Below are 15818 nucleotides of genomic sequence, written 5' to 3'. Positions count from 1 at the left end.
CACTGAAATGATGTTAGCAGGCCATTTTGTGGCAGGGCTGAAATGTAGTGACTGGAATGCAGTTGTTTTTTTGATTAAGTTCATTTTCATGGCAAGGAATGACTTTGCAATTAATTGCAATTCATCTGATCACTCTTCACAATCTAGAGTCATTGCAAATTGCCACCATAAAAAGTGAAGCAGCAAACTTTGTGAAAACCAAAATTTGTGCTAGTTTCAAAATTTTGCCCAAGACTATACATCACTACCTGGCTTTTTCGAATTCACTGTATATAGATAAATATGTACACAAAGCCATATTTGTAGAAATGTACTGCTAATAATCTCCTAGTTTTTCTCTCACTTTATTAGAAACATGTTATCTTCTGCCTACACTCACTGACCACATCATTAGGTCCACCTGTCTTTTAGGTGCATTTTACAGGTGTAAAATGGATGTAAAGGGTCAAAGTTAAGGTCAAGTTTATTTATAAAGTTCTTTTTAGAACACATTTTGTCACAAAGCAGCTTTACAAATGTATGCGTCCAGATCCATAATGAGATGACAGTGGTAAGGAAAAACTCCCTGGGTGGAATTAAGGAAGAAATCCTGGGAGAACCAAGACTCATAACGGAATCCATACTCCATTGACCGGCCCAGCTAGTACCAGTCCATACTTTATTCGGATATTTTTAGTCTGAGTAGCCACTTCAGTGTAGATATGGAGCCTCAATTACTCCAGTGGGTCTGGAGTAGATGGGCCTTTTACTCCAGTGGGCTTAGGGTGGGTGGAGGGTGACCACAGTCCTGAGGGCTCCCTGAGATATTGCATTCCACCTACATCATCATCACAAGCATCAGTGAATGCAAAACGTGGCTGGACGTCAGCGTCAACATCTCAGATGATCAGAAAACTGTATGACCAGGGGCTCCAAGCTCGGTACCTTTATATGCAGAAGGCTAACTGAAAGCTTGAGTGAATAAGAAGGTCTTAAGCCTAGATTTCAAAGTTGGGTGTACAGTTCCAATCTGTAGCTAATTTGTTGATGTGCTCAGCATATCTACCCGCAATCATTAGTGGTCAGTTTCAGTGTATACTGGATGGTATTTGACTAGATGGTATTTGAATGGATGGTAATTAACTAGATGGTATTTGACTGGATGGTATTTAGGTGGTGGGCCATTCCCAGCACTGCAGGCACACTGACATGGTAGTGGCGCAGTAATGTGTGTTGTGCTGATACATGCTTATTAAGCACAATAATGCATTAACACATGCTTATTAAGCGCATTAGTATAGGACAGAGCATGGCAAAAAAAATTGTGCATGGCCATAGACTGGCTGCAAAATATAACCGTACAGTGTTTATAACTGTATAGTGTTTCTAATAATTGTTTGTAATAAATTGGGTGATGAGTGGTTACATTTCTTTATGCAGGAATACAACTGTTCAACTGTTCATTCACTAAACTAGTTTATTAACTGAATCACCCTACTCACTTTTAATATATTAAATCATGTTGTTCGTTTTCTAAATCACACTGTTTACCACCCCACTATGTATTTACTAACCCCTGGTGTTCATGTAGCAGGTACAGGTAGTACGGGAATGTCTGAGCAGACAGACAGTGAAGAGCAGCTCCGCCTTCAGCTAACTCCTGCTCTGAGCAGCAACGATGCTGTCTCCTGCAAGTGGAGCTCTGTCAGCACAACCACCTCCTCCTACTGCAGTCACCATCAGCACTCACACCCCACCTCCACCCTCCTCAAGATCAATCCAGGTCCCAAGGGTGTAGTGGAACAGGACAGCCAAGCAGGGCTGGAGGAGGCTGCTCCACCCCATGGCCTCTCTGAGCCTGTGCTGTGTGTGCTGCCCCCTCCAAATTCAGACCACCTGCACATTCTTTCCAGCATGCCCAAGTCCACACGGTCACTGCTGACAGCCAGCCACCCATGCCCCGCCATACCCAACTCGGCACCAGCTCTGACTGAACAGAACCTGGGTTCAGTCATCGCCTGTGCCGACAGCCACATTCCAGACACTTCCAGCCTCCTAGACGAATACGGCAAGGCCTCCATGTGGCTGTCAGAGCGTTCCCCACCTCCCCCCCGGCTGGGCTCTGGAGCTGTGGACCTCCCTCTGGGTGACCTGAGCAGAGGGGAGCACACAAGTCGCGAGTGCCTGCTGGCAGAGCAAGGATCCACGGAGAGCCATGACAGCGACACTTCGGGCTCCCAGTCCAGAAGGTCCAGCACAGAGACACAATCTCAGACCCAGGGTTCAGAAACATCCTGGTGCCTGGACCTGATACACTGATTGCACTGATTGCAAGGGAAATTTACAGTAAAGAAATTTTGGTTTGCAGTGATTGTTTTGCAATTTTGCAGTTACTTGTTAATACTTTGGAATCATGTGTGGTCCTATCCTTACAAATGACTGTAAAACTATGCAATATGCATGTGAGCTGTGCATTATTACTTACTATCTTAATATTCAGTATACCACAAAATATCTAGCCATTGATATTTCATATTTGCTGTGGTAAACTGAAAGCAAATTATATCTATCGAGGGTGTTAATGAACCCTTTGGGCATTTTGTAAAGAGGATTGCTAACACAAACAATCCATCATAGCATTCAACTGTAGCATTCACTAGTTGTTCCAGACTAGGGCCACATTTGAGCTATATTTTTTTTTAATGTAACATAGTTTATGTTATGTATGTATCTCTTACCTTTCTGCATGGTAAAGTTTATTGATTGTTTTTCCTAAGGAAAAGATTCATAACTGAAATATGTTAACATTACATGAGCATGATGAGTAGGATATCTGAATAACATCCAAGTGCTTCACAGATACCATATGACTACTATTTAAATAGACCATTTCCAAGAAAAAGAAACTTTTGGTTTGTTAAAACTGAGCTCCCAAACTCTCTGATAACAAGTTACAAGTTCACATAAAACTTTCTTTGGTCCTTAGAGCAAAGGTAAAACACATGCATAAGACTTTCTTCATAAGTGAAATCTTACATACCCCAACCCAGTTTTTTTTTAAATTTTTTTATTTTTTTTTATTGTTACAGTGTAACAATACTGAGTTCACAGATGTAATTGATCTTCTCAATACCAAAGTTTAGTTTATAAAACATTTAGAGATACAATAGCAAGTTGTAATAATGTAGGAAACCATAAGATTCTACAAACTTTCCTTTTCAGCATAATCCAAAAATAATCTTAGTGTTTATTAAAGAAACTTAGATTTATTCTGAACTGTTATGGTCTAAACCCTGTATAAATGACAATAAACAAAATCCAGAGTGCAAAGATAAAGGCTGCTATAACAGATGACATACACAATATAAAGGGTACAGATCACTTCTATCACAAAGCATTAATATTATTATACATGATATACTGATATAGAATGTTCCTAGTAAATGAAGCCCCTACATGCTCCTATCTGATAAGTGCAGAGGAAGTGCAGTTTCACGCAGTAATCAAAGACAGCTCTGTGAATCATTAAACAGAAATAAGTTATCAAACCTACTAATATTAATCATTTACAATTCATAGGAGAATGTTTGAATGGTACACCTTCTAAACTATTATTCACTTAAAAACATAATTGTTATTTAAAAACTTAAGTTAATAGAAACAAATACATTATTTCCCAGTCTAAAAACTTAACAGATCTGCTTTTCAGATTTGGCTTCTGGAATTAATTTTTATACAGTGTTCCACAGTAAAACAGCCAGCTGTCCATATTCCATACAGGACTAAACCATTACTGCAGAAGTGTAAAACATTATATACAATGTCAAGTAAGATTCATTCATGTTTTATCTTTTTATCCCTGTGAAATCTTCTGTGCAGTCTTTCTCCCAGAATGTTTCAGAACTCTGTTCCTCAGGAGGCTGTCTTAAACAGTTTGGCTGAGAGCAGAGTAAGTATAATTCACATCTTACACCATTTCACGCTGGTCTACTTTACATGCATGAATTATTAAAAAGGAGTCATTATTGGTGAGGAATGTTGTGAAGGAATTTTAAAATATGGCTTACACCACAGATGTCATGAAGCAATAATAGGATGAGGGACGTGGAGAGAGAATGAACTCCCTTATATGGAACATGTGCTCTATAACATGCTTCCTCTTATGTAACATGCTCTGTTAAACAGTAAACCCTAGTCCACCCCCTACACACAGCTTCTTACTGTTTTCAAGCATTTTCCCCATTAAAACAATTTTTTTTGTTAATTTTTAAATAAAAATAGAACCTAAATGAGATTAACTGAGTTAGAAGCAAGTCCTCAGGAAAATGTGACAGTTAAATGATCAGTGTTAAAAGAATCGCTACCAGTTATTCCGGTAAGATACAGGTGTGAATTTACCACTTTTTTGCCTCAAGAGCAAAAGAAGCTTCGCAGTAGTGTTACTTTAAGTCATTTAAGTTGAACCAAAAATGTTCAGAATTTTTTTCTTATGAAAAACTAAATGTATATCTGCAATGAAATTAATAATATTTCTTCCCTTTAAACAGTTTGGCCACATTCTTTCATTAAGAAACTCCATAGTAGCATGCTTTCATGGTTAATTTTGTTGTAATTTTAGTGAAGTGCTATCAGGTATGCATTCATATACATGACTTTGTAACTTGCTGTTATTGTCAGTGAACAATCTGACATTTTGCTTGAGTTGCCTAAACCTGACCCTGACCCTAACTTGAAAATGATATGTTTTACTTTTTATCTGTAAACCAAATGGTAACTTGGTATCCATTCACCTTGTGGAACTAGGACTGCATTTGAACCATGCCATAATCTCTCTTATGCCTGATGAAGCAGACTGACTACTGTTCTTTGCTTGATGATAACATTCATAGATGAGTCCCTTATAACTGTAGCACTGTTTGCAGATTATCTTTATACAAGCACTGGTATATTTTGTGAAGAATTCTAATTACCTTTATCACTATACTCATATCAACTAGTTAGTTGCATATTTGCATGACAGTTTCCCTCTGCTCATTATTTTGAGTTTTAGCATGTGGTTTGAACAATTCTAAAATCACATTTGTTACAATAAAATCTGTAGTTGGTCACTGAATCATTTTCCTATTTTACAAAGTCATGGAGTATTCATGAACAAATATCTGTGCATAGAGGGGTAGTGAATATATTTGTGCGTGGAGAGGTAGAGAATGTGTGTGTGTGTGTGTGTGTGTAAAGAGGTTAGAAAAGTGACTATATGTGCATATTGTAAAGGGGTGGGAAATAAGTGCGTGTGTAGTGTGTGTACATAGAGGTGTGGATAATGTGTATGTAGGGGCAAATATATGTGTGTATAGGATAAGGGAATAAAAGTGTGTGTCTGTGTGTGTGTGTGTAGATTGAGGTGTGATAAATCCTGTGCCTTCAGCACACATGGATTAATGAATTCCTGAGAGAAAACAAAGGGGGTGCCTATTATAAAAGCTAATATCAACAAGGCAAAACACTAACTACACCACCATAGCCACACCAAGACTAACTACACAACCACCACAACACCAAGAGTACTAAAATGAAAATAATAAACTCTATATTTATGAAATTGGGAATCAAGACCCAATAAACCCTAGCACCAAGCTCAGCACCAGAGCTGTTGACTTGAGACTGAAGATCATGGCTAAGCTGGACGGACTACCAAGACCAAGTAAATTACCAGAAAGGCTGGTGGAAGGGTGAATGACTATCACTGATATATGCACAGCAACGGTGATGCTTGGCTACAAGATGTACATCAAGGAGCAGTATTCTCCGTCGAGGAGGAGGTTGGAGGCCAAGATAAAAGTCACACACAGAGAGAAGTTAGCCACATATCAGAAATGCAGAAAGGTGTGATGAAGGTACCTGAGAGGTACAACAAGCTATCCATACCTGAGGCCTTGGAGACTGCCAAGCAAAGAGCTCTGGCTGCCCACCTGAGGAGGTACACAAGAGAAGTAGAAGACAGGAGAATACACAGGCTGTTCTCACATGAGCCAGCCAAAGTGTGCTCTCAGTGGAGAACAGACCCACCAAAGCTGGAAACTGAAAAATACTGGAAAAGCGTGTGGGAGAAGGAAGCATCACACAATGACAATGCCCAGTGGATAGAGAACCTTAGCGCAGACCACAGCAATCTCCTTGAACAGAATGAACTTCCATATGGGCTGAAGAAGCTAACTGCACTCTATGCACCAGGTAGAACAAATGGACCAACTGATAACAGATGGAACCCACCCTGAATGGTTAGATGAAGGCTGGATAGTCCTGATTCTAAAAGGACCCCCAGAAAGGAACAGTTCCATCCAACTACTGGCTGATAGCCTGCCTCTGCACAACATGGAAGCTCCTGTCAGACATCCTTGTGGCGAAGATCAATAGGCACTTGGCTCAATACATGAGTAGGGCCCAGAAAGGCATTTGCAAGAACATCAAAGGAGCCAAGCACCAGCTAGTGCTGGATAAAACAATGACTGAATAGAATAATAGACCTATGATTCAATGCCCCACGCATGGAACCTGGAATGCTTGAGACTGTATAATCAAGAGGACTCTATAAGCCTTCAAGAACTCATTGGGGCCATGGAAGATAACCATAGAGCACAATTTTAAACCAATTGCACGAGTCACCATCAAGTGCGGGATTTACCAAGGAGATGCCCTGTCCTCGCTGCTGTTCTGCATAGGCCTGAACCCCCTCAGTGAGATCATCACCAAGAGTGGCTATGGATACTGGCTAAGAAATGGAACAACCATCAGCTACCTCCTCTACATGGACGACAGCACGTTGTATGCCAGAAGTGACCCACTAATCCATCTCACCAGGATATACAGAAATGACATCGGAATGTGGTTACAGGTGGTTACAAGGAGATCGAAGGTAGCTAGAACAGAGGGGATTGTACTACCAGAAGGTAACATAACAGATGTTGAGGGCAGCTACAAGTACCTTGGAATCCCACAGGCAAATGGTAATCATGAAGAGGTCACAAGGAAAGCAGCTCTATCCAAAAACCTACAAAGGGTGAAGCAAGTCCTAAGAAGTCAGCTGAACGGAAAGAACAAAATCCAAGCTATCAGCACCTACACTCTACCAGTCATCAGATACCCCACTGGGAATGAGGAGGAGCAGGAACCATATAAACCTCTGCATGGTTCCGAGGTCAAAGTGGGATACACCCCTGAAGGTGGTGGAGAATGACTAAGATCCCATGGGACTTCCAGATACACATTGACAAAATGGTAATGGCTAACCAACTGGACATATTAGTGGTGGATACACAGAAGAGGGCCATAGTGATAGATATAGCAATCCAAAAGTGAAAGAAACATCAGGAGCAAGGAACACAAAAAGCTGTAGAAATGCCAAGGGCTGAAAGAAAAGATGGAAAAGATGTGGAAGGTGAAGGCAAGAGTGGTTCCCATGGTAATCAGAATACTAGGGGCTTAGACCCTCAATCTGGAAGAATGGCTCCAGCAGATCCCAAGAACAACATCCAAGATTACGCACAAACATGTTTCTACCCCTCCAAACTGTTGTATTTACTTCTTTTTTTTGGGGGGGGGGGGGGGTTCAAGTGTTAATTTGAACGACTAGGTTATCTTTTTTTCAGTAGCACTGGGTCCTTAAGAGATCCTCTATCCAACTACACTGGTCAGCATTTCAGATTTCTTGTGATGCAACTTCTCTTGTATTTAAGGGGCACAAGTGGCATCACTAACAGCTGAAAGTGAAGCAAGATACAGAGATCAAACCGGAGACATTAAGTGTGGTGAGTCTGTACACAAACATCCCACATTCAAGAGGTTTAACGCCATTACAGCACTGCCTGGATTTAACACTTCTCTCTATACGATCTGTTCAGCATGTGAGAATGCTTTAGAACCAAGGTGTTTCATATTAATGTCACATGAAATTAAAGAATTTATCACGTGTGCAGGAAGTTGTGATATACTTGACTCATGATATACTTGACTATAAATATTAACATGTTGGCTGAACTGGTGGTCAAAATAATTTTACTGTTTCTATTTCTATTAAGGAAAAGGGGATTTTTTTAAGTGGTATACATTATTAACTAAACTTATTATTGCACAAACTTTAAATAAACCTCAGATTAACCTTACATTAGTTTACCCTTTGCAGTGATCTGCTGCATAGTGGAAGTTTGAGACAGAATTTAAGATTCATGGAAAAAGGCAGTGGCAGGTTAAACCTGTGTAAAGGAATAATGGACTACTGACTGATATCCTGAGGAATGGTAGACTACTGACTGATATCCTGAGGGATGGTAGACTACTGACTGATATCCTGAGGAATGGTAGACTACTGACTGATATCCTGAGGGATGGTAGACTACTGACTGATATCCTGAGGAATGGTAGACTACTGACTGATATCCTGAGGAATGGTAGACTACTGACTGATATCCTGAGGAATGGTAGACTACTGACTGATATCCTGAGGGATGGTAGACTACTGACTGATATCCTGAGGGATGGTAGACTACTGACTGATATCCTGAGGAATGGTAGACTACTGACTGATATCCTGAGGGATGGTAGACTACTGACTGATATCCTGAGGAATGGTAGACTACTGACTGATATCCTGAGGGATGGTAGACTACTGACTGATATCCTGAGGAATGGTAGACTACTGACTGCATGGCAGCACCATTACTGGCCAGCGCATGCAGGTCTACTGTCACTCTGTGCTTTAGGTTACTGCCTCCCTCCTCAACAGAACAGCTGTCACTTCCCACAGTACCATCAGCTGGGATAAAAGCCATACAAGGAGTAAGAACACATAGTACCCCCATCCCATTATGCAGACTGTATGTGTGGCCGTGTTCACAAGGCCATGAGAAAATTACTGCAGAGAAAGTCATTTGTTCGTCTTTGCGTACATGAGCATATGTGCATTTGTTGTTTGCCTCTCAAATATGTTGAGCATGCGTGTGTGAATGTGTGTGTATGCAGATACCAATGCCAAGTTACTCTTGGATATGTAATGTTAGCTAGCTAGCTAACTAAGTGCTATGTATGAAATGCAGAAATGTAGCATTTATCTTGTAAAAATCTGTGAAATCTGGCATTGTTGAGAAACTATGTCCATGAAATTATCCAATTTTTCCTGTGAATTTACTAAGGCACTATTTATATTGTATGTATTAGACTAAGTTGATGGAACTTTTGGCATTGCGCGAAACTCTGATAAAAACTCTTTTCTGATAAAAAATAAATAGCTGATAGAAACCAATTCTTTGTGTTCTTCTTAAAATTAAATTTATTTGTGGTCTTTGTGATTAGCAAAAAATGTCACTGGTACTCCCTACAAGTAACATAGATTACATTTAAATTTTCGTCCCTACAGCTGTGAGCAAGGTAGGGCAGATTTTTTTATATAGCACATTAACCTTCATACAACACTCACACAACCCTGTAACCCTCACACAGCCCTCACACAACCTTAACCCCTAGAACCCCTATTTAACAACATGCTATTTAATTTGACCTTATTTAAAGACAGTACACATTTTAGCAGCTCATTCTGGGGTCTACAAACTTTAAGATATATGGCCTGAAACCTTATTTAAGCCAATAAAAGTCAGTGCTTAAAACTCAATAAAATATACAACATTATTTATTTGAGCATAAAATATTAATAATCAAACTATAAGTACATGTATTATTTCACACTTTGAAAACTAAATTCTTAACACTATTGTACAGCCAGCCAGCCAGAGTAGTCGTTGGCTCCCTCTGGTGGCAGAAGTTATTAATCACATTTACATTCATTAGCCAAACTTTTTGCCCTTTAAAAGTTTATATTTGTTTCTTATTTAACTTTTATATTTTTAATATAATCTTAACAAGTCCTTTTTATTTGAATCAATTAGGTTTAATACTCTATTTGTAAAACACCTTGAATTGCCATGTAAAATGTACAATACACCAACTCAATGTCCTCTAGGTAAGGAAGTGAACACACTGCTACTGGCAGATAAGGAAGTCAGAGTCTCTTTGCCATTGGTCTAAAAGGAAGGTGCAATTTCCCTGTCACTGGGTGGTAAGGAAGGCAGGGTTTCTCTGCCATTCAGCTCTTTCTGCCACTGGGTGGGAAGGAAGGCGGAGTCTCTGTCAATGGATAGTAAGGAGGGCGGAGTCTATCTACTGTTGGGCAGTAAGCAGGGTGGAGTCTCTCTGCCATTGGGCAGTAGTAAGATCGCTCTGCCTTGTTTCCTTTCCATTGGTCTTTTAGGAAAAAGTTTTCCCCAGCAGGAAGTCTGCATGCCCTTTATAGCGGATGACACGGTGCATTTTAAACTCATTGGGCGAAATGTTCCAGAAAGCCATCATGCAACCTCTCAGCTCCTGGATTGCACCCTCACTAACAAGCTGAACTTTCATTGGTCCAATGCTACCTTTGATCCGGAATGACTTGTAGATAGCGGAGTCCCTCTGAAGGCTGCAGTCCAACTGTGTGTGTGTGTGTGTGTGTGTGTGTGAGAGAGAGAGAGAGAGTGAGTGAGTGAGTAAGTGAGAGAGTGTGTATGTATGTGTGTGAGAGACAGAGAAAGTGTGTGTATGTGTGTGTGAGAGACAGAGAGAGAGAGAGAGAGAATGTGTGTGTGTGTGTGAGAGAGAGAGAGAGAGTGTGTGAGAGAGAGAGACAGAGAGCAAGAAGAGAGATGGAAAGAATAATGGAATAATCTTTAATATTTTTTATTAAATTAGATAGATTAATAATATTCTAATAATCTCATAAATCATATAATCTAATAATCAATCAATCTCACCTTATATCTTTGTTCCTCTGTGAGGTTTCTGACTCCCTTCAGCTCCAGAAACACCTGGTAGTGAGGTTGGGCACCTCCTGATGAGTCCTCTATAAATGCAGGCATGTACATCAGGTTTACTAAATCAAAGTCCCCTATAAATGTAGGTGTGTAGGTCATGTTTACAAAAACAAATCCTTCTATAAACACAGGTGTGCAGGCCAGGGTTATAAAATCAAAGACCTTCACATGACTTTGCTTCCGCCCCTCATATATGCTTAAGGGATCGGGTCAAATTAATGAATGTATCTACTCAGGTAATGCTAACAATTGTGTACAAAACAGACATGAGACAGAACATCTGGTGCATTGTAGGGCTCTTATTCAAATGCTACAGATAAGTCACCCTGAATGTGAACATTCAAAAATCCACTTTTTTAGATTAGCTGCTGCAGTCTGCTAGTTCAGCATACATGCTCAGTAAGGTAAGCACACAGGTCACACTGCTAAGACAAAAAAAGCACACAGCTAAGCTAGAAAGAGACAACAGACCATAACTGAGACTGATGGCTCCTTACCCAGAATTCCACTCTCAGCACAGCAGTAGTCCACCAGTGTGGCACCAGGCCACTGGGCCACCGCCTTCTTTAGGGCAGATAAAAACAAGGCCTCTGACACCTCTTCCCCTCTAACGTTCAACATCTCACCACGCCTGACACACACACACACACACACACACACACACACACACACACACACACACACACACACACACACACACACACACATATATCAGAACAGGTAAAGCACACACAGGTCAGAACAGATAAGAAGTTAGGTGTTTTTAATGGTAGTCACATAGACAGATCCATGCAAACCTATACTGATCACAACAGATCCATACAGACCTATACAGACCTATACAGAAACTCCACCACTGGAGACTGGTTGTGGAACCCGACCACTTTCACAATGTCTCCAGTGCGATACCTAACAAAGCAAAGGCAAAGACAGTCATGTGTGATGCTGGATCATTCCATCATCCTCTTGACACTGCTTATGGTTTATGTTCCATCATGCCACCCTGATTAAAGAGGCTGCTCATGGAGTCACAGCACTTAATCTAAAACCAGTGTGGTCACAGCACATGAGCTAAAGAGAGCAGAGTCCCAGCACATGAGCTAAAGAGAGCAGAGTCCCAGCACATGAGCTAAAGAGAGCAGAGTCCCAGCACATGAGCTAAAGAGAGCAGAGTCCCAGCACATGAGCTAGTAGTCACTTTTACTTGAATAACACTATTATTTGTATATTATTATATATGCAGAAATATATGGTCACCAAAACATACTTAAAATTTTCAAGCTGGTGACAGAAACACTGCAGAAGTGACAAACCTGTATAGTCCAGCGGCATTGGTGATGACCAGTTCATAGCTGTGTCCCTGTTCCACCTGGTCCATGAGGAAGGTGCAGAACTGCTCCATGTCCACACTCTCCTCAGGCAGGAACTCACAGAACATGGAACGAGGACAGAGCAGGAAGTTCCTGGCTTCACGCAGGGGCCACAAGTTCACACCAATAAGACCTACATCACCCCCCCCCCCCCACACACACACACACACACGCCCACAAACATATACAATAACACACTCACAAAAATGCACAGATACAATAACACACACACACACGTACAATAACACACAAAAAATAAAACACACAAAAACACATCTATACATGAATTCATACACATAATGAATTTTTCTTTAAAAAAGCAAAAAACATCCATACAAACCGAAAATAAATATACATAATTTTATTGGTGTGTTTTGTTAAACACTACATAAACTGTCTAACTGTGTTTTGTCCAGCTGTGTCTGTGCACCTTCTGGGCCAGCGTAGAGCGGCGAGTAGAGTGGCAGCCCCTTGCAGTAGAGTGTTCTGAGCAGCTCCCCGTAAATCTGCTCAGGTCCAGAGTCCATAGCCACCACCAGGTGGAGGCGAGGCCAGAGCCGGCGGGCCACACCCTGGAAACCCTGGCTGAGCTGGACTCTGAGTTCTGCCGCCCTCCCTGGGTCGGGCTTCACCAGCCGCTCTAGATCAGCCCTCACGCCAGGGTCCAGGGCCAGCCTCGTGCTGATCCGCCCAAATTCAACATCATCAACCAACTCCTCCCAGCGTGCCTAAACTCCGCCCACAGCCAAAGAACAGTGACAACTCAATAGAATAGTATAATCAAAATATCATGACTTAAATTTATGTTACGCTTTAAAATGTTCAAATACCAGAAAATTATCATTGCCTAATTCTATCAAGCAAGCACGTATTATAGAATCTTTCGTTGTACGATGGGATCATGGATATAAACCTAAACTGTAAAAACCCTAGTTGTGTAATTCTCAGTGACTGCTGGCTTCTGATCCTGTCCTACCTGCAAGGTCCTGAAGGCGTAGAGCACGTTTGAGGAGCTGCTGGACTCTACAACACCAATTTGGAGATTCTTCAGGGCAAACAGGAGATGCAGATACAACAAGTCCCCTTCACACTGCACCTAATGAACACAAGACAAGCTCAATAAATCTTTCTCTGATCTGCTAAGGAGATACAGTTTAAACAGTAGAATAATGTACAACATGAAAAAACTAATAGCACTGCAAAATACATATTTGTTAACTGTTATGAGTGTTCCTTAACCACGTTATACCAGAACCAGACTTTAAGCATGTCACACCAGGACCAGACTTTAGTATTAGGGCTCACCAAAGTGTTTTTAGGATATTGCAGAACAAAATGTAAAATAATGAATCTCCTACCCTGAGTGCAGGAGGTGGAGTCGTACACAAGTGCAGCATGTGGTTGGTGATGGAGAAGGTGAAGGGACTGGGTCCAGTGGGAAGCCCCACCCCAGATTGGTGCACGAGGGATGGAGGGAAGAGCCAAAGGATCCGCTGGGGGCTGCGTGTGCCTGTGAAGGTCTGCCTCCTGACATCAGCACACACAGCCTCTCCCTACCAGACGCGCACACACACACAGACACACACACACACACAGACACACACACACACACACTCTAAACAAACGAAGAATAGCACGGGCACACACACACACACACACACACACACACACACACACACACACTAGACAAAATGTGATAACCCACACAAACACAAAGACACACACTCAGTCTATACAAATACAGGATAACACACGTATGAGCACACACACACACACACTAGACAACACGTGCTAATTCTTATGTTAGCCTTTTTGTTTTGCACATCATAGCCAAGATGACAACCCAAAGTTGATTGTATAGGATCAGTAGAATCTGAAAGATTTAATGTTTGGGCAATCTGTGACACCATTACAGATCTCTCTCCACTACGTTACTAAAACCTCATGTCTGTGTGAGACAGGATTTCATTGTGAGAGAATGTTGCTGAAGACTGTGTAAAGTCAACATAAAAGTAAATACATAATTTGGATGTCTGTTACAATTATTCAAAATGAAACAACATTGACATGCTAGTGAAGATACCATTAGGCTAGCAGAGGAACCCCAAAGACTGATTAACAAATGCTAATGCAACATTACTTTAAAAAGCTAACTAAAACAAATTTTGTATTAACCAATTAAAAATATTGGGCAGATTTTAATGGATGGCTGGTTCTTTTTCATTCTTTCATTCTCATTTCCTTCTCCTGAAGGCTTAGACCTCCATTCACAGCCCCTGCCTTTGACTATCTGCACTGCTCTGCTAATATCTCAACAATTTTATCAAAGAATGTTAATGAAGACTGGGGAAGTAATGAAAATACATAACCTGAATGTCTATTAAAAGTGTCAGGCCCCTATTCATATTTTTTCTAGTGACACCCCTGATCTGAGGTTGACCTGGAAGAAGAACTCAGCCCTGGTGTCCTTGGTGCTCAGCACGAGGTTGCTGCTCCCTGATGTTGCAGAAGTCGTCAGGATGACCGGCTTCTCAGTGACCAAGACCTTCTCCACCCCGGCTGCCGTGTTTTCCAGCAGCTCTGTGTAATGCTCACGGGTGGTGAGGGGAATCCTTCGGCAGAAATCGTCTTTGTCTAAGACAGAAGAATTTAAATGCGTTTTCATTCAAGATGTTGGGTGTTATCCTGTGTGCATGTGACTTGGGGACCAGTGACAACAAAAACATGAAGGCAGTCAGATTTCTAAATCATGGACCGCGAGTATTTCAAGCAATCTGAAAGGTACCTTTAATTGAGCTGAATTGGTGCTGCCTTCCATAGAGTGTATCAGCGTTTTTTCTCAGGCGTTTGAGGAGTGTTTCCCACTGTACCCGTTGAATGTCTAGTGTATCTTCATTTAGTTTCCGTCTCTGCCTTTTACCTAACCATATCAAGATCCTGGTGGCAACGTATTGATTTAGGAGGCTGAACAGAGTTCGATTCTCGCCATTTGTCCATAGAAATGCCATTCCACTGAGTACTGCGACCCCCAGAGTCGTAATTATCATGTGCGGCGTAACTGTAGTTTAAAACAAAAGTTACAAAATCTCTTGGTAGTTATACAAGCTATTCATCATATTACTGAACAGATATAAACGTGATATTAGGCTACTGTAGTCTACTAGCTATATTGCATGCAAATATGTTGCAATGGGTGTGAGAATAGATTACTTCTATTACGGATGGAAAAAACCTGACGTGCGATAGTCGTGAACATCCTTCATTCCGACCCATACTTACCGCATGCAATAACCACCGCCAACAATGCAAGCATAACAAACACGACACCGCATCTTCTGCGAGATCTTAACATTGTGATCGCTGCTAATCCATACAGCTACATACAGTTAAAGTATAAGACCCATACGCCTTTCCTATTGGAATAAATACTTTTATCTACGCAACAAAGAACGAAAAAGTAACCAGCACTTCCAAAGATCTTCTGCTCTTCCTTGTTTATCACCCGCCTGTGACGTCACATGGAACAGGCGATTAAATCGTTTCGAGAACACCGCCCTCACGGTTTTGATCCACA

General features: G+C 41.2%; 2 protein-coding genes across 3 annotated transcripts in view; one reads left to right on the top strand and one right to left on the bottom strand.

The window, feature by feature from the left end:
* Window positions 1–6704, top strand: part of kcnh4b (potassium voltage-gated channel, subfamily H (eag-related), member 4b) — a 60033-nt gene extending 53329 nt beyond the window's left edge. The window contains exon 17 of the mRNA XM_027017672.2: window positions 1571–6704. Within this exon, the coding sequence (XP_026873473.2) occupies window positions 1571–2298 (728 nt within the window). The 3' untranslated portion in view covers window positions 2299–6704. The remainder of the gene's footprint in view (window positions 1–1570) is intronic.
* Window positions 6705–9640: 2936 nt separating this feature from the next.
* ghdc (GH3 domain containing) lies at window positions 9641–15740 on the bottom strand. Of its 2 annotated transcripts, none has more exons than XM_027016340.2 (11): window positions 15524–15740; window positions 15030–15302; window positions 14685–14878; window positions 13603–13797; window positions 13221–13340; window positions 12675–12972; window positions 12188–12377; window positions 11712–11783; window positions 11372–11505; window positions 10815–10903; window positions 9641–10494 (listed from the first exon to the last, which is right to left on the bottom strand). In XM_027016340.2, exons 1-11 carry the CDS (start codon window positions 15594–15596, stop codon window positions 10273–10275), a joined length of 1860 nt encoding a protein of 619 aa, XP_026872141.2. In that variant the 5' UTR covers window positions 15597–15740; the 3' UTR covers window positions 9641–10272. The 2 variants fall into 2 exon arrangements, with proteins under 2 accessions (XP_026872141.2, XP_026872150.2); XM_027016349.2 differs by having other exon boundaries at window positions 12188–12341.
* Between the last annotated feature and the right edge of the window lie 78 nt (window positions 15741–15818).

This window comes from Electrophorus electricus, chromosome 14, assembly GCF_013358815.1.
Source record: "Electrophorus electricus isolate fEleEle1 chromosome 14, fEleEle1.pri, whole genome shotgun sequence".
Lineage (NCBI taxonomy): Eukaryota > Metazoa > Chordata > Actinopteri > Gymnotiformes > Gymnotidae > Electrophorus > Electrophorus electricus.
Note: the sequence above shows the minus strand (reverse complement) of the source record. Positions and strands in the feature narration are given on the sequence as shown.